Here is a 21,931-nt window from a genome sequence, read left to right on the forward strand (position 1 = left end):
GAGTGCCCAGGGAAGGGCGGAGATGCAAGAGGCCCGCTGGCAGCGGGGTCCTGGCAGGAGGGAGGCGGCCGAGCTCTGTCACCTCGGTGGGAGCCACAGCAGACTGTAGACAGGTGTGGCGTTGGGGGGAGGAGTGTCCTGGGGAAGCAGGAGCTCCAAGGAGGAGGGCTGCACTGACCACCTCTGCCCCACCCCAGGTGACCGCAGCCCCCTGCCCAGACCCCGTCGAGGCACCGTGGTCACCATCTACCCCAAGGAGATCCGGACGTTCTTCATTCACTTTCAAAGAAGTGAGCTCACAGCAGATCCTGTGGGCCCAGGGCCGCCCGGGTACCACAGAAAAATAAATGGAACCCAGGACTCAGAGAAGCAGTGAAGCCGGGCAAGGGAGGGCAGCTGCCGTCCGTGGCTGCCGGCAGGAAGTGGTCGGGCTGGGGTTGCTTGTTTTTTGAAATAAAAGCTGCGTTATAATGACCCGTTTCTTCTCCTCGGCCTCTAGCACCAGCCCCCTCCTCTCCTGTCGCCTGCTGACTGCTTCACATCCCTGCCCCCCACAGCTCCTGGTCCATTTACAAAAGTCACAGACAGGAGGTGGTACTGGGCAGAGGCTGTTGCCCACAGTGACCCCGAGTGCACCTGCCAAGCAGGCCCTGTGCGTCTCACCGAGGTCACCAGTGAAAACTGTGGCCCTGCCATGTGACCGGTGGCCTGGGTGCAGGGGGCTGGGGCGTGGGGGGCAGGAGGCCTTTAGGGCCTGTACGCACACGGGCTGGCTTCTGGGTCAGGAGGACTGTGGAAGGTGCATCCCCGGGCAGGGCCGTGAGCTGTAGAAAGACGGTGCGGACCCGAGTCCTGGACACTCCGCAGACACTCTCCTACCCATGCCACGCTTTCGGCCAGGACAGTCGCAGCAGGAGGCCACCTCCTCCTGCCCTGTCCCCTGGGAAAGGTCACTGGCACTCTAAAAGAGAAATATGTAAAGGTATTCATTCTGTTGTTGACCTAGAGCAGAGAGGGGTGACGTGTGAGGTGACACAGGTGCCTGCAGAGGGCAGGAAGAAAACGGGCGTCTCGCTGCTGCCGGAGCTCGGACCCCAACAGTCTGGGTCTTGGGAGCAGACGTCAGAATCTTATTTGTGTTTCTGTGCCCTGTTCTCCATCCCAGGGATCGGGGCGGCTCTCCTTGGGCTGTGCTGGAAACGGTGCATCGGAGGGTCTGGGGTTGGGCTTGTCTTGTGTTTAAAGCTCACCCAGGACAGGGCCCTGGGGCAGGCGTGGGAGCCTGGGAAGGGCTCTTGGCATGTCTGCGTTTCACAGCCTCGCTTGGCCAGGGGAGCAGCGGACCGATCCCTTTCCCGCGTCGCCGAGAGCGCCTTGGGCCTTCCCGCGTAACCCTCAGCGCCGCGCCCTCCAGCTCCCTGGGCGGCCAGGACAACCCAGAGTCCTTCCTCTGCCTCCCGCAGGCTCTACCTGTCCCTCGCCAGCACTTTGTCCCCCCACTTTTCTCTGCTTTGGTCACATGGGTCTTCTTGCATTTTCTTCTAACACAAGCGTAGACCTCTAACGCTGCAGGGCCTTTGCACGCGCCGTTTCCCCCGCCTGGGGAGCTGCTTAGCGGTCCCCTTCTGACCACTCTGTGCAGGATGGAACCCCTCCCGCCCCGTGATCGTCTCCCCTCTTCCAGGCTCCGAAGTCCTTCCACCACTCACTGCTATACGCGGGGTTGTCCGTCTGCTCGTGTGCTGACTCTTCCCAGCGGATGGGAATGTCACAGAAGAGAAAACTCCCATTTTTTTTTAGCACTGTGTTCCCAAGCTAGCACCACACCTAGGCGCACTTGGTCCTTTATCAACACTTATTAAGTGACCACAAGCTGCGGGGAGGGAGTCACCCCATCTTCTTCACTGTCTGTGTCCCTGCCCCACCCACATGTACACGTGCACGCTTGCTTGCAGGGATGCACATGCATGCATGTATGCACACGCATGCACACGCACGCACAAGCACGCACACACACTCTGGAATGGAGCTGTCCTGCCTCTGTCTTGTTAGTTCTGTCCCCTCAGCCCCTAGAATGACACCTGGTACTAGGAGACCCTCTGAGAAAATATTTTTCAAACGAATGAAGGAGACCAAGTGTCAGGAGACCAGCTTTTGACGCTCACTAGAAAGTCCCTGAATTTATCCTAATCTCAGTTCCCTCATCTGTAAAAACGGAGGTGACGAGAACCGTGCCTGTCCTACGGCGCGTGTGAGGGTCACCCGAGGAGAATCTGCCCGTTGCTTAGGCCAGCGCCCCACATGGAGCTTCAGAAAGGTTAGTTGTCCTGGTGGTGATAGTAATGGTGGTGGTGGTGATGGTGGTGGTGCTGGTGGTGGTGATGGTGTGACGGTGATAGTCATGGTGGTGGTGATGGTGTGGTGGTGATGGTGTTGCTGGTGGTGGTGATGGTGTGACGGTGATAGTCGTGGTGGTGATGGTGATGGTGTGACAGTGATGGTGTTGCTGGTGGTGGTGATGGTGTGACGGTGATGGTGGTGGTGATGGTGTGACGGTGATAGTCATGGTGGTGATGGTGATGGTGTGACAGTGATGGTGTTGCTGGTGGTGGTGATGGTGTGACGGTGATGGTGATGGTGATGGTGTTGCTGGTGGTGGTGATGGTGTGGCGGTGATAGTAATGGTGGTGGTGATGGTGTGATGGTGATAGTAATGGTGGTGGTGATGGTGTGACGGTGATAGTCATGGTGGTGATGGTGATGGTGTGACAGTGATGGTGTTGCTGGTGGTGGTGATGGTGTGACGGTGATGGTGGTGGTGATGGTGATGGTGTTGCTGGTGGTGGTGATGGTGTGGCGGTGATAGTAATGGTGGTGGTGATGGTGTGATGGTGATAGTAATGGTGGTGGTGATGGTGTGGCGGTGATAGTCATGGTGGTGGTGATGGTGGTGGTGATGGTGATGGTGTTGCTGGTGGCGGTGATGGTGTGGCGGTGATAGTCATGGTGGTGGTGATGGTGGTGGTGATGGTGATGGTGTTGCTGGTGGTGGTGATGGTGTGGCGGTGATAGTAATGGTGGTGGTGATGGTGTGATGGTGATAGTAATGGTGGTGGTGATGGTGTGATGGTGATAGTCATGGTGGCGGTGATGGTGGTGGTGATGGTGATGGTGTTGCTGGTGGTGGTGATGGTGTGGCGGTGATAGTCATGGTGGTGGTGATGGTGGTGGTGATGGTGATGGTGTTGCTGGTGGCGGTGATGGTGTGGCGGTGATAGTCATGGTGGAGGTGGAGGTGGTGGCGGTGCTGATGGTGTGGTGGGGGACACTGATACACTGCAGAGGAGAGACTGAGCTTAGTAACCGCTCTCTCTCCTGGGAAGTTGCCACTTCAAAGCCTCAGACACCCTCTCCTCTAGCTGATGTTCGCCACGGCCTGGATGAGCCCAGATGGGACCTTGTGCCTGTCCCTCGCTGGGAAAACAAGGGGCAGACAGGGACGCCACTCAACCCACATGGGACCAGCCATCACTCAGCACCGTGTCCTCAGCCCCCACCATGTGTCTGGTCCTTGAGACTCAGCGCAGGTGACCCCTCCTTCTAGAAGGCCTCTCTCCTGGCCTATCCGGTCAGGTGGCCCTCCTCTGGCTGGCCTGTGCACCCCGTGTTTGCAGCACTGCCTGCTTTCTGTGCCTCCCCCTCCCCCGTGGGCCGTGCCCTTCGGGTCTGGGACTGGGCTGTCCTGCTGCCTCCTGCAGCCCGAGTGCCTGCACCAAGTCTGGCCTCGGCCTGGGCAGCAGGCGGCTGTCGTGCTGCTGGGTTCTGGGCAGCCCCTCCCCGGTGGGGTGCGAACTCTCTGAGGGCCAAAGGCCGTGTTCCTCTGCCTGCAGGGCCTGCACAGGGCTTGGCACCAAGAAAGTGCTCTGTGACTGTTTGTTGAGCGACTGAATGATGGAATGAATGCGTGAGTGTAGGATGGGCTCCAAGGTGAGGGCGCCCAGGAAAGGACTTCATTCCGTAGGGACCCAGCCAGGGTACTATGTCGACAAGCTACTCACAAGGCCGGCGCAGGTCCCCTGGCTGTGGGGCTGACCTGGCAGCGTTCAGCTGGATGGACAGGCCTGGTCCTGTTCCTGGGTGCTGCCCACAGTGCCAAGAAAGCACCAAGACTCGCGCTGAGTCCAACAAGCTGGCAGTAGCTTCAACGTGCCCGAGTCCTGGTGCTCTGAGCTGGGGAAGGAGAAGTGGCTGCAAAGGACGTGTGGGGGCAGGTGGGCAGGTGAGCACATTTGGATTAGAAAAGACCAAAGTGTCTAACAGCCAGGCTGCAACCTTCCAGCATGTTCTGTTGATTTATGGCTGTTGCTAGGAAACAGAGTACACTGAGGCTGGTGTGATTGGAAAGCTGCATCCCCCCCGACCAGAGTCACAGAAAGAGAAAACCATTAAGGGTGCTGGCGGCTGGGGGAGGGTTCGGTGCAGCCCGAGGAGGGGGCGCTGTCAGAGGCAATTAGAGGGGGCGGAGGGCCCCGCCCTTCTATGTTGCGGGCCTCACCGTATATTCCCTGTACCGGCTGCAAGTCCAGAGTGGCCCCTGGGATGCGGCTTCTCCTTCAGAGAGACACCAGCCTGAACTGATCTTTTATTTCGCAGTAAATTGATTAGCAAGTGGCAGTTTATAACACAGCGCTGCTGCGGGCGTAACTATGGAGTGCGTCTTGAGGGGCAGGATTAATTGTCTTCATTTTCCGTTACAAATGGCTCCCACCAGCACCATTCATTTGCTGAACACATAGGGATCCCTACTGTGTGCCCCCCTGGGACTCAAGGGTGAACAAGACAGAAGTCCCCTCCCCCCCACCACAAAGCTGACCTTCAGACGGGGGAGGCAGGCACCAAATAATAGTCGTACTTAAGAAGCAAATTACATCTTATGTTAAAAAGCAAAACGTAAAAGCAAAGCTGTGTAAAGGGGGCCGGGAGCAGGGGTGTGTGTAGGGGGTTTGCCACAGCTGTAAATAGGGGATCCTGGTTGGCCTCACTGAGAAGGTGACATTTGAGCAAAGTTTTGAAGTAAGTAAGGGACTGGGTCTTGCAGATGCCCAAGGGAAGAATGTCCCAGGCGGAGGGCTAATCTAGCAGGTGCAAAGGCCCTGAGGCCAGTTGGAGAAACAGCAGGGAGGCCGGAGTGGGGAGAGCTAGGGGCGGTGGAGAGAGAGGAACAGGTCGTGTGGGGTCCTCAGGCCACTGGGGGCACACCATGGCAGGAAAAGGGGGGCACTTGGTGGAGAGGGGGAGCCACCGTTCACTGGGTGGTCGGAGCCTGAGCTGCAGGTAGGTTTCCTGCCTGTCCATGCCTCCACTCATCCAGCCAGCAATCCTGACTGAGCCGCACTGCATGCCAGGCGGTGGGCAAGAGGAGCGGTGGGCCCCACAGAACTGACATTGGATGGGGGAAGCAGACAGACCCCAGGGAAGCTGGTACAACATATGACGTGTCAGTGATGAGTGCGAGAGGGAAACATGCAGCGGAGAAGGGGTGTGAGACTGGGGCCGAGGCTGAAAGGTTAGAGCGGGCGGTGCCCCATGTTCAGCCTGAGGAGAGGCTTGGAGCCCAGTCCTGGCGCCAGAGTCCCGTCCGTCCCTCATGTGCGATCTAGCAGAGGCTGCTTAACTTCTTCAACCTCAGTTTTCCCATCTGTGAAATGGAGATGCTAACGGCCCCTGCCCACCAGGGTTGGGGGTGGAGTAGAATAATGCCCGCAGAGCATTCGCTCAGTGCGTGGTGTGTGTGCCCCTCCAACCTTGGCTTTCTCTGTGGCTAATATTCCTTTTCAGGCCTGAGCTGTGTAGTATCCCCAGTGCTCTCTGCCCTGACATGTTCTCTGTACCCGGAATGTCGAGCTCAGGTGGGGGACTGAACAATTCTCCTTCTTTTTCTTTTTCTTTCTTTTTAAATATATCTTTATTGATTTCAGAGAGAGGAAAGGAGAGGGAGAGAGAGAGAAACATCAATGATGAGAGAGTCATTGATCGGCTGCCTCCTGCACGCCCCCCGCTGGGGATGGAGCCCGCAACCCGGGCATGTGCCCTGACTGGGAATCGAACCCTGATCACCTGGATCCTAGGTCGCCGCTCAACCGCTGAGCCATGCCCGGCCGGGCTTCTTATTTTTCTTAAATATGTTTTTAAAAAATTGAGTTGAGAGAGAGAGGAAGGGAGTGGGAGAGAGAAACATCGATCGGTTGCCTCCTGCATGCCCCCTACTGGAGATCAAGCTTCCAACCAGGAGTCGAACTGACGACCTCTTGGTGCCTGGGCCGGCGCTCAACCCACTGAGTCACACCAGCCAGGGCAGCAATTCTTGGTTTTGAGGTTCAGTGCCACTGTGGTCTGTGATCACCTGGAAGGCTCCCTGTCCACCTGACCCTCAGGACTGAAATTTCTTTAGGAACTTGAGGGCAGGAATATGTATTATTCATTGGTTTCTGTCCCAAGTCTACTGTGGGCCTGATACTTAAGGGTGATCAATAACTTCTAATTAAATTAAAGAATGCAGAATAAATGCTGTTAAGGACTTAGTGATGACTTCAAGCACTGAAGTAATCAAGGAGGGCTCCATGGAAGAAGTGTCATGAGGGGAGGGCTTGGGACTGCCAATGGGGAAGAAGAATGCCATGTCCCTGGAGGAGGCTGGGGAGGTTACTTTCCCTGCGGTCCCCCTTTTTTAGATGAAGGTCTGTCCCTGGGTGAGAGTGGGTCCTGGCCACTGCACTGAGCTCCCGGGAGCCTGTCCTCGGGAGGTGTGGGTTCTCCTTCCCTGACATCACCAGGCCCAGGAGGGACATGGGGCTGAGCATCGGGCCTTCTGGGCCCTCTCGCAAGGGCTGGGCCTCTGGATGGAGAGATGGATGGGTAGAGGCTGGACGCTTGGCCGGCAGTGCTGTGAGTTATTGATCACCGGAGAGCAATGTGTAGGCAAGGTCATTTCCCGCCCAGGCCAAACTGCTCCATCACACTTAATTGCCTGTTTTTCAAATTTCCCCAGGGCTGGCCTGGGGGTGGGGTGGGGTGGGGATTAGTGCTGTGCCCGACTGTTTTGCTAGAATCCAGCCTATGGGGTGGAAAGGGATGGCATCTTTGCTCCCTGGGATTAGGTGTGCAAACTCCGGGTGGGATGAATCCAGGTGCTTGCTCACGGGGCTCCTGTCCTACCCAGCATTGCAAAGAGGGGCCGAGGTGCTCATCCCATCTCCCCCGAGGCCTGACTGACTTGCGTGAGGGCTGGGCTGGCAGAACCTGCGCAGGAGAGCAATATATCCTCGAGCGCCCCCGCGACATGCCAGGCCCTGTGGGTATCATCTCCTGCAGGCCTCCCCGAGACGTGTAAATGCAGCACATGGAAGTGGGGAACCAGAGGAGACACAGACTCTCCGAGACAATTGTCAGAAGCTGGCTGCAAGGACTCTTCGGCCCCTGGCTGACTGGAGGTGGGAGGGTGCAGGGCGGGGCGCGGAAGGAGGCTGTGGGCGGCTGCTCTGGGGGGGCTGGGGGGGCTCCGCTCCTTGCAAAGTGGGAGGGAGAGGAGGTGTGCACCCCCCCCCCCCCCCCCCCCCCCCCGCTCCGCAGCCAAGTGTGGATCAGTGACTCAGCTCCTAAAATGTAGCTGCCGGGCGTCCAGCCAACACGGAATAACGGGGACCAGATTTACCTTCCCACCCAAAATGATGTAAAAACAGGACAGAACATGAAGCAGCAGTTTCCGAGAGGTTGGCCATTGGGAGGTGAAGGACCGCGATGCAAACAGACAAGGGTGTCCGCAGATGGCTCCAGCTTCTGCCTTGAGAGGTTCCTGGCCAAGCTGCGGGGAGAGGTGGTCCGAGCTGAGCCTGAGGAGACGGAGCTGAGAGGGTGGGGAAACCGAGACGGTTAGAAGTCACAGGGCAGAGTCACGGAGAGGAGGGCGCTGCACGAGCTCGGGAGACGCGGAGATGCCAGCTCGAGTCGCAGCCAAGCACCGATCAAACATACGTGGAGGAAATTACTCAAAGTCAGAGGGAGGCCGGTCGGTGCGGCTCAGTGGTTGAGCATTGACCCATGAACCAAGGGGTCACCGGTTTGATTCCCGGTCAGGGCACATCTCCAGGTTGTGGGCTCGATCCCCAGTAGGGGGTTTGCAGGAGGCAGCGGATCGATGTTTCTCTTTATCTTTACTTCCTTTCTAAAATCAATAAAAACATATTTAAGCCCAGCTGGTTTGGCTCAGCGGTGAGAAGGGCAGCCTGTGGACTGAAGGGTCCCGGGTTCGATTCCAGCCAGGGCACATACCTTGGTTGCAGGCTCGATCCTGGACCTGGTTGGGGTACGTGCAGGAGGCAACCAGTCAATGTGTCTCTCTCACATTGGTGTTTCTCTCTCTCCCTCTCTCTCTCTCCCCCTTCCACTCTCTTTGTAAAGCAATGGGAAAATATCCTCAGGTGAGGATTTAAAAAAATAACACACTTAAAATAATTTGAAAACAAAAAGTCAGGGGGAGAACCACCCCAAGGACCAGAAGGGACGGTGCTTTGGAGGACACACAGAATCGAGAACAGTGCCTGCTCTCACCAGCCAGCCTTGGAAAATCTCACAATTATTCATGGAGTACTGGGTAGTTTGCTCGGGAAAGTCTTGCTTTAAGAGTAGGGAATAATTAGTCCTAGATTGAGAACTGCTCCAGACACGCTCAGCAAGTTACCAATGCAAGGCTTGAGAGGGTCAGACTGTCTCTGAGTATTTATAGAAATACAAATATGCCCAGCACCACACTAGGTAAAGGTCACGATATCTGGTATCTAGAAATAAATGACTAGCCGTGCAAAGAAGCAAGAAAATACAGCCCATAATGAGACGGAAAGTCAACCAATTGAAACTGATCCAGAATTGACGCAGATATCAGGATCAGCAAAGATGCCAGTCCAGTCATTGTACAGTTATGCGCCGTTAAACAGCGGGGACATGTTCTGAGAAGTGCATCCTTAGGGGATTTCATCGTGGTGAGAGCATCAGAGAGTGCACTTACACAAACCTAGCTGGGACAGCCTACTGCACACCGAGGCCATATGGTAGGGCCTCGTGCTCCTGGGTTACAAGCCTGTACAGCATCTTACTGTACAAACAACAGGAGATTAAATCAAGGATGAGAGAAAATGATGCCATCAAGAGACACAGTAAACACACGATATATGAGGCTGCTGCTGGTGTAACCTGTTTCATAGCAATTTTTTTTTGTAGGTAGAAAGAGTGTACTCAAAAATAATGATAAAAGGTATAGAATAGTAAATGCATGAAACATTAATGTAATAGTCAAACTATCAATGTAATAGTCAATCATTATCAAGTATATTATGCACTGAGTGTAATTGTATGTGCTACACTTTCCTACGACTAGCTGCACAGTAGGTTTGTTTCCACCAGCATCATCAGATGAATCCATAGTCACAGTTGGAGGTTTCAATCACCATCTTTTGATAATTGATAAAACAAGTGAAACAAAAATGTGTAAGGAAAGAAAAGATTTGAACAATGCTATCTATCAACTGGACTTGGTTTACATTTATGGACACTCCACCCAACGAGGGCAGGACACGTTCTTTTCAAGTACACACCATAGACACTTATCAAAACAGACCATATAATGGGCCACAAAACAAGTTTCAATAAATGTAGAGGGATTCAAGTTATAAAAAGTATGCTCTCTGCTGCAATGGAATTAAATTAGAATCAATAAGAGAAGCAGCTCTGGAAAATCTCCAGATATTGGAGCTTTCTATGTAATTCATGCATCCAAGAAGATATCAACAGAGAGATTAGAAAGCGTTTTTACCTCAATGAAAATGAAGACACAGTATTTCACAGACTGTGAGCTGTCATTAAAATAATTGTTAGAGGAAACTTAATGGCATGAAACATCTATACTGGGAAAAATATTCTCAAATACGTTATCTTAGGTTCACCTTAAGGAACTAGAAAAACAAGAGCAAATTAAACCCAAAGTAAACAGAAGAAAGAAAATAACAAGAATCGTAACACAAATTAACAAATTATAAAATAAAAAATAATAGAGAAAATCAATAAAGCCAAAAATTGATTCCTGGACTTTTTTAATCAATAAAATTGACAGACCTCTTGCCAGACTGACCAGGACTACAGAAGAAAAGATAAAGTTTCTAACATCAAGAATGAGAGCAATGAGAGGGTGACATCACTACAGAACCTACAGATATTAAAAAAATAATAAGGAAATATTATGAACAACTCTTTGCTAATAAATGGAAAAACTTAGATGGAATTTATAAATTACTTGAAAGACATGAACTACCAAAGCTTACTGAAGAAGAAAACGATATCCTGAGTAGTCCTATATCCATTAAAGAAATTAAATTGATAATTTAGGACCTTTCCACAAAGAAAACTACGGGTCCAGATGTCTTCACCGATGACTTTTACCAAAAATTTAAGGAAGAAATAGTGCCAATTCTACACAAATTCTTCCAGAAAGTTTAAGGAAAGGGCATACTTCCCAAGTCAGCTTACCCTGGAATTAAAACCAGACAAAGATGTGATGAGAAGGGAAAACTACAGACCGATACTGATCTCTCTCAAGGGCATCAGTACAAAAACTCTTAACTAATCTAATTCAACAACACAGAAAACAGAGAATACAGAATGACCAAATGGGTTTATCCCAGGCATGCAAGGGGGGTTTAACATCTGAAAATTCATCGATGTAATTCACCATATTAACAATAAAAAAACACTAAATAATCACCTCAATAGACACGCAAAAGCCTTTCTGGTAAAAATCTCTTTGCAAACTATGAATAGACGTGAACGTCCTCAACTTAATAAAGAACATCTCTGAAAAACCCGCAGACTTGGTGGTGAGATACTGGATGCTTTCCCCCTAAGATTGGGGCCGAGGCAAGGATGGCCACTGGTACCATGACTGTTCAGCATTGTACTGGAGGTTATAGCCAGTGCAATAAAGCAAGAAAGGGAAATAAGTGACATTCGGATTAGAAAGGAAGAAGCGAAATTGTCTTTATTCACAGGCGACATGACTGTCTGCGTAGGAATCTGATGGGACCTATAAAAAAAACAAACAAAAACTACAAGAATTAATCATGATTTTAGCAAGTTTGCAGGATATAGGATCAATCAGAATTTTAAAATACCATTGACAATATGAGATATGGAGGAATATAGACCTGACGACAGACCTGAAAAACCTATACCTTGAAAATTATAAACATCGATGGGAGGAATGAAGGAAGACCTAAGGAAGTGGAGAGAGACGCTATGTTCATGGGTTGGAAGACTCAATAATGTGAAGAGGACAGTTCTCTCTAAATTGATCTGTAGATTCGACACAATTCAATTAAAATCTCAACAGGCTCTTTTTCTTTTGGAAACTGACAAACTAATTCTAGAATTCACATGAAAATGCAAAGGACCTGCGAGAGCCAGAATGACGTGGAAAGAAAAGAACAGAGTCAGAGGAGTAAGATGATCTAATTTCAGGAACTTATTATAAAGCTTCAGTCATCGATGAGGCACTATTTGTGTCAAGATAAACAAATCTGTCAGTGGGACAGAGTAAGAGAGTCCAAAAATCGGCTCACACACGTATCTGGGAACTTGGTACGGAAGGGAACTGGCATCATGGTCAGTGGGAGGAGGCTGTTTGGACGGTAGGTTCTTTACGTGGAGTTCTCCTTCTACCCAAACAGAACAGTGTGCTCTAGAGGGGCTAAACTTAAATGTACAAGAAAGACGTTCTACAGCCCTTCTTTGTGACTCAGGAGGTAGAGAAAGACACAAAAGGCAAAATATTTAACGGAAAAGATTGATAAATTTCACTGCATCAAAATCAGTGCTTTCTGCCCTGGCCAGTGTTGCTCAGTGGTTCGGGCATTGGCCCGCAGGTACCATCCCCGGCCCCAGTTGGGGGTGTGTGCGTGAGAGGCACCCAATCGATGTGTCTCTCTCTCTCATCGACATCTCTCCAGCTCTCTTCACCCACCCCTCCCTCTTCCAATCTCCCTGAAGATCAGTGGAAAAAAATATCCTCAGGTCAGGATTAACGAAACAAAACAAAAAAAAAAAATTTAGTGACTTCTGTAAGAAAAAAAGTACCATAAACAAAGTTAAGAGAAAAGCAACAAATTGGAAGATAATATTTGCAACACACATACACAGACAGAGGATAGGAAGTGAAATTACGAAATTAAGACTCTCCAGGAGATCAGTAAGAAAAAAAGGCAGACGACCCAACAGAGAAACGGGCAAAGGGAAGAACAGGCAGCTCACGGACGCGCGGAGCTGCCAGTGGCCACAAACGGAAAGACTGTCAACCTCAGTTAGCGATCGGAAACACAAATCAATCCTCGCACAGCAGCCCACCCTCCTGTCGGCCTGCCAAGCATTTAGGTGAGTCCCAGGCGTCGCTCAGAGTGCGACACACGGTCGTAGGTGTGTCCATCATTTCTTGAGCTGGCAACACGTAGGAAGTTAAATATCTACATACACCCAGCCCCACCCCCAGGTGTGCATCCTGGGAAGCCTGTACACGGGGGCATGAGGAACTAGGTAAAATGATGTCACCGCAGTACTGTTTGAAATCCCAAAACGTTGGAAACAGCCTAAACTACCCATCGAGGTGGGTGGAGGGGGGCGGCGGGAGCAATCATAAATGAACTGTGGTCAGCGGTGTGCTTTTCCCATCTAGGGGAAAAGTGTGCATTTGCAGCCTGTGCCGATTTCTGGGGTGTAAATTCTCCCACCCTGGCTGATAGCTAGCGCTGACCTTGACGTCACCGAGCGCGGGGCTGGGAAGAGCTGGGCTCAGCCGGCTCCCGGGGAGGCTCTGGGCAGGTTCTGGGGCGGGTTCAGTGCACCACTGGCTATTTTCGCGGGGACTCAAGACCATCCGTGGAAGCAGGCCGGGCCGACAAGCTAATGCTTAGCAAATAAGCAATTGTGATACGGTGCAGTCACCGTGATCGTGTTAGTGTATGTTTAAAAATTACATGAAATGATATGATGCATGTATATGTGGTAAAGAGCACAACATGGAAGGAAGAACACGGATTTGGGGGCAGCGCTGGCCTCTGGAAAGAGAAAGGGAGGCAGGGACTCCAGTGGATCGCTGTGGTTTTGTTCCGTAAGCGGAGCAAACACGGCAGAGTCTTAATACTGATTCCTTTTCGGATCAATAGTCAAAAGGTGGGTGTTTGTAATAATATACCCTAATCTATGTTTATTTGAAATGTTTCATTAAAATAAATACAATAATAAAAAAAATGAATGATCGTGATCATGGAAAAATGAAACTCTTCCCCAAAAGGCCCTGGAATGACGCCCCCCAAATGGTCCGTGGTAATTACGTTCGGGTCCAGCGCCGCGGCTTCCTGTCTCCCTGTCATTCCATGTCATCCGTCACGAGTAAGTGTAACTCAGGCAGTGGCAGAAAATCACTGAACTGTGCGCGTCGGGCTGGAGGACGGCTCTGGGCCCTTCCGCGCTGATATCGCTATTTGGTGGGTCACAGCGAATTTCTGAGTCCTGGACCGTCTCCATCCAGAGGTCCTGTGGTCTAGGCTGGGGTGGGGATGGGTTTTCGTTTAGCATCTCACTGGAGGAAAGACCATCCTGGCGCTGCTGGGGGCAGCCTCTCGGGTAAGCAGATGGCCCTCAGCGGCGGAAAGAACCGAGAGGCCACTTTGAAGCTCCACTGCGGGACCCGGGCAGCCACTGAGGCGCAAGGTGGCAGAGAAGTAGTTACGTCAGTGCCAGCCAGTGTGGGCGACTGTGCTTTGGACTCACATAGACCTGGGAATCCACTTTTCAGCTGGCGACTTGGGAAACGTGAATTGGTGCCTGTTTGTTTTTTTTTCTTCCCTGCAGTAGGTGGTATTCTTGTGTAAAATATAGGGTGTCTCCCCAACATGTATACACACACTTTGAATAATTATAAAGGCAGTGTTTATTAGAATACATTTCATTTTCAAAATTGAGCTAAAGCGTGCATCCATTTTTGGGGGACACCCTGTATTTGCAGCCTCTCCCTGGGGAGGGCTGTACCTGTGTGCTCCACTGAGCTCCACTGAGGTCGTGGCCACGTGACCACCACGCCCCTCCCCACCCTGTTGAACACATGAGTGGCACTTGTGGCTGATTTGGGTCAATGAAGCTGTCAGAGTGAGCTCGTGGCCCCCGTTTCTCTTTTTTGCCTCTGCTGTAGGCCAAGCCATGTCCGAGTCTGGGGCTGCTACACAGCCTGGCTCCCAGAGCAAAGATGACAAGGACCAGAGCTGCAGCCACCTCGTGATGGGCACGTGGCATGAGCGGGATGTAGACTGTAAGCCACTGCCCTTGGCAGGGTCAGCCGTGGCTGCGGGAAAACCCAGGCCCTTCCGGCTGAGGCCGAGCCTTCGTGCTGAAGGGCAGGTTAGGGTGACGCGTGCAGTGCAGAGCCGCCACCGGGCCGTGGGGATGCGGCAGTCAGCACAGGGAGGTTACGCCCCAGCAACAAACAGGCCACACGTCCTGGGCACCAAACATATCACATGTTTGTTTCTGGCTCACGTGGCACATCATATATGGGTCCCTGTTCTTTGCAGTCATTCAGGGAACCTGGCTGATAGAGGATCTATCTTGATAGGTGCTTTTTCAAGATCCTGAGTCTATTTTTTAAAATTTTATATTTAATTTTATTTTTTTGTTAATACTCACCCCAGGATTTTTAGAGAGAGTGGAAAGGAGGGGAGGGGGTAGAGAGAGAGAAACATGGATGAGAGACACATCAATTGGTTGCCTCCTGCACTCGACCTGACTGGGGCCAGGGGTCAAACCTGCAACCCAGGTACATGCCCTTGACCGGGAAATAAACCCGTGACCCTCGGTGCGCAGGCTAACACTAACCATTGGGCCACACCGGCCAGGGCGAGGCTCTATCTTGATGGGTGCTTTTTCAAGACCCTGAGCCTGGAATAAAATAAAAAGATCTGGCAAACCCCACTCAGGCTCTCAAAGCTCCACCTCAGAAGAGCACCAGTCGCTTCGCCACGCTTCACCGCCCACAGCCAGCGCATGACTGCGCCAAATTTTAAACGGGACGGGAATCTACCCCTGTGCCGAAGGAGAGGGGAGGCAGGACACCTGGGTGGGGTCAGCAGAAGACCTCCCTGTGGCCGGCCAGTCGAGGGGCCGTAGCTGCGGCTGGAGTCACCGCTGGTCATGACGTCGAGGCCGACTCCAGAGGGAGAGAAGTGGGACGTGGGGACAGCACTGCAGGCGGGGGCACTTGCGGGCACAAACGCACAGCCTGAAGGGCCTGCCTGGCTCAGCAAACTGCGAATGCTCGGGGAACGGCGGATGGTGCGCCCGGGGGACCGGCTGGAGGTGCTGGCTGGTACTGGGGGGGCCTTTAGACTTTAGCAGGTGGAAGCTGGGAGCCTGGAAACCCTGGAAGCAGGACAGTGGGGAGCTCTCAGCCCACAGGAGGGAGGAGGGCGGCTCCAGTTCCTCCCACGTGGGGAACGGGGGTGTTGGGCACGGTGGTCGGAGTGGGGAATGGCTAAAATCACTAAGGAGACAACACCTGGGCTGAGGAGGCTGGGGGGCAACAGAGACTCTCTTCCGTCAGCCCTTTGGGCAGCTCTGACATCGGTATCTACTTATCACCTGCGGTTCCCTGACGAGTAACGACACCCAGGGGGCCCGCCCTCGGGTTTGCCGAGACACAGCTTTATTCATAATCACCTCCAGACCCCAAACCACCCAAGCACCCCCCCACGGGAGGACACATCTGCGGAGTATTTCTGCAATGGAATATTATGCAGCAATGAAAATGAGCGAACCACAGCTACATGTAATATAAGATAATGACTGAACTTCAGAAACTAACGTGCAACCCAAGGAACCAGATACAAAACCGCTTGCATTCTGCGGTGCTGTTTCCAGGAAGCCCCGCGTAGCAATGCTGCCGTGTCAGAAGTCAGAGGGGTCAGTCTGGAGGAGGTGGCGGATGAATGAAAGAGGGAACAGGTACTTCTGAGGGCCTGTTCTGTGCCAGGCACTGTGCACCATGGATTCAGGTTACCCCGGTGAGGAGGGAAGGCAGGCGGGGAGGTCCCTGCCTGGCAGCAGCCCTGGGTTTGGCGGGGAGAAGGGTGGGGAGGAAGAGGGACCCCCATTTTCACAGGCTGTTTTTGGAGTGCAGCCAGGGCCGCTTCAACACTTTGTTTCACCAGTAAGTAGAAAAGGGGCCTGGCGGGGGGTGGCTCAGCGGTGGCGCGTTGACCTAGGATCCAGGCGATGGGGGTTCGATTCCTGGTCAGGGCACATGCTGGGTTGTGGGCTTGATCAATGACTCTCTCATCATTGATGTTTCTATCTCTCTCTCCTTTCCTCTCTCTGAGATCAATAAAGATATATTTTAAAAAAAAGGGAACATGAAGGGAGATCACGGAGCTCTGCCTGGAGGAGGCCAGCTACTCCCAGCCATCGCATCCAGCGCTCTCTATACGCAGCTGAGCGCTGACCCTCCCCACGCTTCCTCCTACGGCCCGAGGGGGGGCCCGGAACGTGTCCTACCCCTGCTCTACCGACGGGGGCCCTGCCCGCCCCCTCCCGGCCGCTGTCACCGCCCTCCCTCCTCTAACCCCCTTGCAGTCGGTCATCTCGTGCGTGACTGCAGCACCTGGGCGCTCAAGGTGCCCCTGAAAGCGCAGCTGACCAGCGCCCCTCCCCAGGCGGCCATCTCCTCCCTCCCTCCCTCCCGCCCTCCGTCCCCGCGGGCGCGCTCGGCCAAGGTGCCCACCCGCGGGGGCCGCCCGTGCCCGGCCGGCTGGGGCTGCGGGGCGCGGGGCGGGCGCGGCGGGCGGCGGGCGGCGGGCGCGGGGGCGGAGGGCGGCGGCGCGAGGGAGGGGCCTGCGCACGGGGCCGCCCAGGCGCGCAGCCCGGCTCCGCCGGCCCCCAGCGCAGCGCCGCGCGCGTCCCTCCCGCCGCCGCCGCAGCCAGGCGCCCGCTCCAGCCGCCGCCCCCGGGCGCACGGACGCGGCGCGCAGGCGGGGATGCGCGCCCGGGCCCCGGCCCGCCCCCGCCCGCGGCCGCCGCCCCCCGCGCGCCCCGCGCTCGCCTGACCGCCGCGCCCGCGATGCCCGCCCCCCGGGGCCCCGGCGGCCCGCGCCCCTGCTAGGCGGCGGCATGGCCCGCGCGCCCGGCCCGGCCTCTGCGGATTGCATCGGAGCGCGGCGGGGCATGCCCGGGGCAGCGGGCACGGCCTTCAATGGGCGAGGACACGGACGCGCGGAAGATCAACCACAGCTTCCTGCGGGACCACAGCTATGTGACTGAAGGTAACGTACGCGCGTCCGAGGCCCTCCGGCCGCCGCGGCGTGGGGATGCCGTCGCACCGAGTGCCCTCCGAAGGTGTGGACCGCGCGCGGTGTGTCTGTCCCCCGCCCCGCCCCGCCCCGGGCCCGGGAGGGAGGGGGGACCCCAGGGCCCCGGCCGCCCGAGGGGCCGCGCCCTCCCCCGCTCGCCCTCCGCAGGCGGCGGTGCGCCCCGGCCCGCAGCCCCCCGAATTCGCCCCGGCCGTCATTCTCCAACAGGCCGGCCTGCGGTGAATCTGCGGTTAATCCGGGGAGATTCAGGGGCTTGGAGCCCGGGGTCCCCCGTTTCAGCCCTGCCCAAAGCCCGCAGAACCTTCTAGGCTGCCCGCTCCCCCGAGACGCGCGGGGACCTGGAAAAAACCCGCCGCAGGCTCCCCGGGGAGGCTCCGGGCCGCGGCCCCTCCCTGCGCCGCCCGAGGGGGCCCCTCCTGGGCGGGAGGGGGCGGCCGGCGGGGGGCGGCCTTTAGGTCCCGGCGAGTTTACACTGAGACAGAGGAGGCTGACCCCAAACTGCCAGAATTTGCCCCCCCCAAAAAAGTGGGACATGCTACCCCCAAAGGGCCTTGCATTTGAAATTCCCTAAATTCGCCCTGGAAGCCAAAGCGCAGCTCCCCCCACCCAGGCGGGCGGAATTGGGAGGGTCAGCGCCTCTCCTGCAGGCCGGGAACTTGCCGGGGTCCCTCTGCGCCCCCCCCCCCCCCGGGCCCGGCGGGGGCGCTCCGGGCCGCAGCCCGGGCCTGCGGAGTGACGCGGGAGTGGCGCGAGGTGGGGACGCAGGCTGGGGACTTGCGGGGTTTCGGGGCGCTGCACGCGCGCAGAGGCGTTTGGGGTCTTTAGCAGTGCGCGCGGGTGCCTGTGCCGGGAACCCGCGTGGGCTCCGCGGGCGCGCGTGACTGGGCCCCGCGTGGTGCCCCCGCGTTGCTGGAAACGAAGCGGAGGCCGGAGCCGGAGCCCTGCGGAGGCCGGGGGCGCGCTGGTCCGCGCGGGGCGGGCTCCCGGGGCGCCCCGACCCCCAGAGCAGAGGCTGGTGTGCGCCCTGGGCTGGGGACGCTGTGGGTGGCGCTCCACGCGCCCCGGAAGGGAACCGTTGAGTCACGCTTTCCCGATGGGAGTGGGGGGTGGGGGGGGCTGGGCTGTGCAGGGCCGGGCGCGGGCTCCGTCCGAGCTGTGGCTTTCTGGGGCTCAGGGAGCTGGAAGTGGCCCTTGGTCGGTGAGGTCGGGGAAGGATCGGCGTGTGTGAGGCCGGGGCCCTGTCTGTGCGCGAGGCCTCTGGGTGCTGGCAGGTGCCCAGTGGTCAGGCTCTGGCCAAGAGAGCGCGCGTCTGGGCAGGTCCCTCTGGCCTGTGTTTCCGGAGGGAGCCTCTGTTTTCCCATCTCCACGTGGAGGACCGTGGGAGAGCGCACAGGGCTCCGGGATTAAAGTGGAAAGCACCCTGCGCGGCCCAGGGGGGCACCTGCGACACCGATTCCTTCAGCCGCCTCTCTGCCCCCTTTTCCTTCATGTGCCTCCAGCTCCCAGCAGGGGAGGGCAAGGCGCAGGCGCAGAGCTCGAGGAGATGTGACGGTTTGCAATTTCCCTTCATTCAGCAAATAGCTACAGAGCACCTACTATGTGCCTGTCACTTTTTTAGCCCTGGGGACTGGACAGAGGTCCTGCCCTTGGGCAGCCCCTGCTCTGGAAGGGAGTCATGTGATGTTGAGGGGCACCCCTCCCCCTGTTTCTCCATCTGTAAAATGGGACTGACTAATATCATCCTGCCTACGGGTCTTCAGGTTTCTGTGAGGTCAGGAGAGATGGTGGGCGAAGGAGCCACCTGGGGATTATAAGTGGTTACCTGGCAGCTGCAGTATGTTGAGCTCCCGTGGTGCTCTGGGGCCTCACACAACATCCACATGCCCCTCACCCCCATTCTACAGATGAGGAAGCTGAGGCCTGGCCTTCGTGTGCACACCGGCCTCAGTGCCGCTTGTCTGTAGGGCATAGGGCTCAGGTGCCCGTGATGCAGAGGCAAGATCAGAAGCTCCTGCGCTCAGGGAGGGCAGGGCCTAGTAGAGGAAGCAACAGCAGTAGCTGTTAGGAGTAGAGTGCTACGCAAGGCCTGGCCTCCCGCAGGAAGGCCCGCGCTCACACCGCTGCATCTCGCTTGCGTTTTGTGCTCAGAGCGCAGGGTAGCCGCAGAGTTGGATGTCAGAGGGACTTGTATTCAGATTCTGCTTCCGATGCTCCCCTTGCTGTGCAACCTTGGACAAGTCACTAAATCTTTCTGAGCTCCACTTTCTTCCTTGGTAACGGGAGAAACACTAATGACCTACGAGGTTGTTGGGACAACCAGCGATTATGCTAATATAGAAAATACTCAACTCGGCCCTTGGTCTGTTAGGAACATTTAGTAAATGGCACCATTAAAATTTAAAAGTCTTGTTCCTGTAAGAACTTCATGAGCAAATAGTGGATGCTGGGGGTTTCAAAAGACCCAGGTGTACAATGCCTGTTCACCTGGTCATTGGGTCCACAAACGCTCCTTCAGTGCAGCCCAGTGGCTCCGACTCACCTCCTGGTCCTTCAGGCCACCCCTTTATTTCCAGGCAGTGGCACTGGTGAGCCCCCCCCCCAACATCTACTTCCTGCTCTTCCCATGACTGACTCACCCTCTAGGTCTCAGGTTAAGTGCCATCATCACCAGTGGCAGCCCTTCTTGAGTTTCGGAGTCTCTTGTAAACTCTCAAATACCTTGGGAAGAGCTTAGGTTTTGTTAGTCATTCACACCTTAGTGTGAATTAGAGCAGCATTTACCAGCCCAGCCTCCTTTGGGTCTGGCCCTGGGCAGGCAGTGATGGACCAGATACAGGAACTCACAGCCAGGGGAGGTGGCCGGGGAGGTGGCAGGTGGCTGGGTCTCTTTGGGAAGCAACAGTCACTCCCAGATGCCTGACTTGTGACGCACTTTGGGGGCATGCTTTTCTGCTGGGTCCACAGCTTTCCCTCCCACCAGCACATCTGCCCTTAAACTCTGTTGTACGCACACGCCTCTTTCATCCATGGACAGAAATGTTCCTGTTTCTCTAACCCCGTATCCTTGCCATCCTGTGTGTGCCACGCCACTTCAGAGAAATCGGTTTATCTCTTCAGAGGTAGGCTGATTTTATAGTTGAGGCCGTGGATGGGCGCTCGGAGGAGGGAGGGGACTTGCTCGGGAGCTGGTAAGGTCAGGAGGGGCGCACAGGCCTCTCTCTACCAAGCACTTGGGCAGTTTCTACAGCACGGGATCTGCTTCACGTTTTGAACTCGTGCCCTGGGTAATGCCAGCTTTCTGCCCAGGCCTAGACCATCCTGAAGATGGGTGCTGTTTGTGGGAGACCCAGCATTCAGATTTGCACCCTGTGGCGGGTATGGTGGCTGATCTCCAAATAGTTAGTCCTTCCCACCCTCGGGAGAACAGGAGTGGTTCCCAGCAGGAGACCTGTGGCCACGGACTGGGCCAGCGCGGTCCAAGGGTAGCCCCATTCCCCTCGCACTGCCTGGTTCCTGGGTGCACATGGCAGTCGTTCTGGGGGTCAGGTGTGAAGGAGAGAGCTGCAGGAAGCCAGCCCTGTCCTGTGATGGGACACGGAAGCCCCCTGTTGCCACCAGCCACCTTGAGACCATGCAGGTAGCGAGTGTTAAGCCAACAACACTTGATGGCAGGGCAGAGATGAGTGAGAACTGGGGGTGCTGGTGACAATCTGTGACTCCCTGGATGTCCACCCACCTCTGGATGTACCAGTTCCATGAGCTGGTACATTTTAGGCCTTAAGCCAGGTGTCTGTTACTTGCAGCCGAGGCCCCCTCCCGCACCCCCGATCGCACAGACTTTACCAGTTATCCGGGCACCCGGGCAGCTGCCTGTCACTCACCCCCGGCATCCAAGGTGCATGAAACCCAGAGGATTTTGATTTGTTTGCGTTCCGTTGTGGGAATTGTCTTCCATCTCTTTGCCTGGATTCAAATAAAAGCTTCTGGCTCTGGTTCCCCTGTCTGGGGGCTATTGAGCTGGGGTTTCCAGCCAGATAAGACACCTAAGATCTGGAGTCAGGAGACCCGCGTCCAGTAGGGTCTGGCTCCAGTCCCTGATCCTGGGCGGGCCACTCAGTGCCCCAGAGCCTTCGTTTCTCCCGTGGATTGCTGCCTAGATCCCTTGAAACGAGGAATGCACAATGGATGGATGCCGTAGCTTCTCCAGGCGCTCCCCGCCCTGCTCCGTGAAAGCAGTACTCTCGGTGAACTCGGGCCGTTGAAAGCCTCCAGCCGGGGCCTGGGGCACAGTCCGCGTTTAATAAATATCGTCCACTGGCAATGATGTCTTTTCCTTAGGGGTCAGAGTCAGAGCAGCCCTTGGAACTGTCATCAAACTGGCCGCCCTGTGCTTTCCCCACCCCACTGGGTGAACCGCAGCTGAGAGGGGTCGGTGACCTGAAGCCAGCCCAGGGGGAGCGGGGAGAGCCAGCCTTGGATTT

At 55.4% G+C, this 21,931-nt stretch overlaps 3 protein-coding genes across 3 annotated transcripts in view; 2 read left to right on the forward strand and 1 right to left on the reverse strand.

Moving 5' to 3' along the window:
• Nucleotides 1–473, forward strand: part of MAN2B2 (mannosidase alpha class 2B member 2) — a gene marked incomplete at its 5' end in the record, with an annotated part of 33,239 nt that extends 32,766 nt beyond the window's left edge. Inside the window, one exon of the mRNA XM_081156691.1 lies at nt 198–473. Within this exon, the coding sequence (XP_081012817.1) occupies nt 198–376 (179 nt within the window). The 3' untranslated portion in view covers nt 377–473. The remainder of the gene's footprint in view (nt 1–197) is intronic.
• A 3,349-nt stretch (nt 474–3,822) lies between these two features.
• STK32B (serine/threonine kinase 32B) overlaps nt 3,823–21,931 on the reverse strand; it is a 616,411-nt gene continuing 598,302 nt past the window's right edge. Inside the window, exon 13 of the mRNA XM_081137972.1 lies at nt 3,823–3,833. The gene's annotated coding sequence lies outside the window, so the exon portion shown is untranslated. The remainder of the gene's footprint in view (nt 3,834–21,931) is intronic.
• The window catches only part of PPP2R2C (protein phosphatase 2 regulatory subunit Bgamma), a 69,753-nt gene continuing 65,035 nt past the window's right edge, over nt 17,214–21,931 (forward strand). Inside the window, exon 1 of the mRNA XM_081149275.1 lies at nt 17,214–17,402. Within this exon, the coding sequence (XP_081005401.1) occupies nt 17,333–17,402 (70 nt within the window). The 5' untranslated portion in view covers nt 17,214–17,332. The remainder of the gene's footprint in view (nt 17,403–21,931) is intronic.

Source organism: Miniopterus schreibersii, assembly GCF_964146895.1.
Source record: "Miniopterus schreibersii genome assembly, chromosome: 1".
Lineage (NCBI taxonomy): Eukaryota > Metazoa > Chordata > Mammalia > Chiroptera > Miniopteridae > Miniopterus > Miniopterus schreibersii.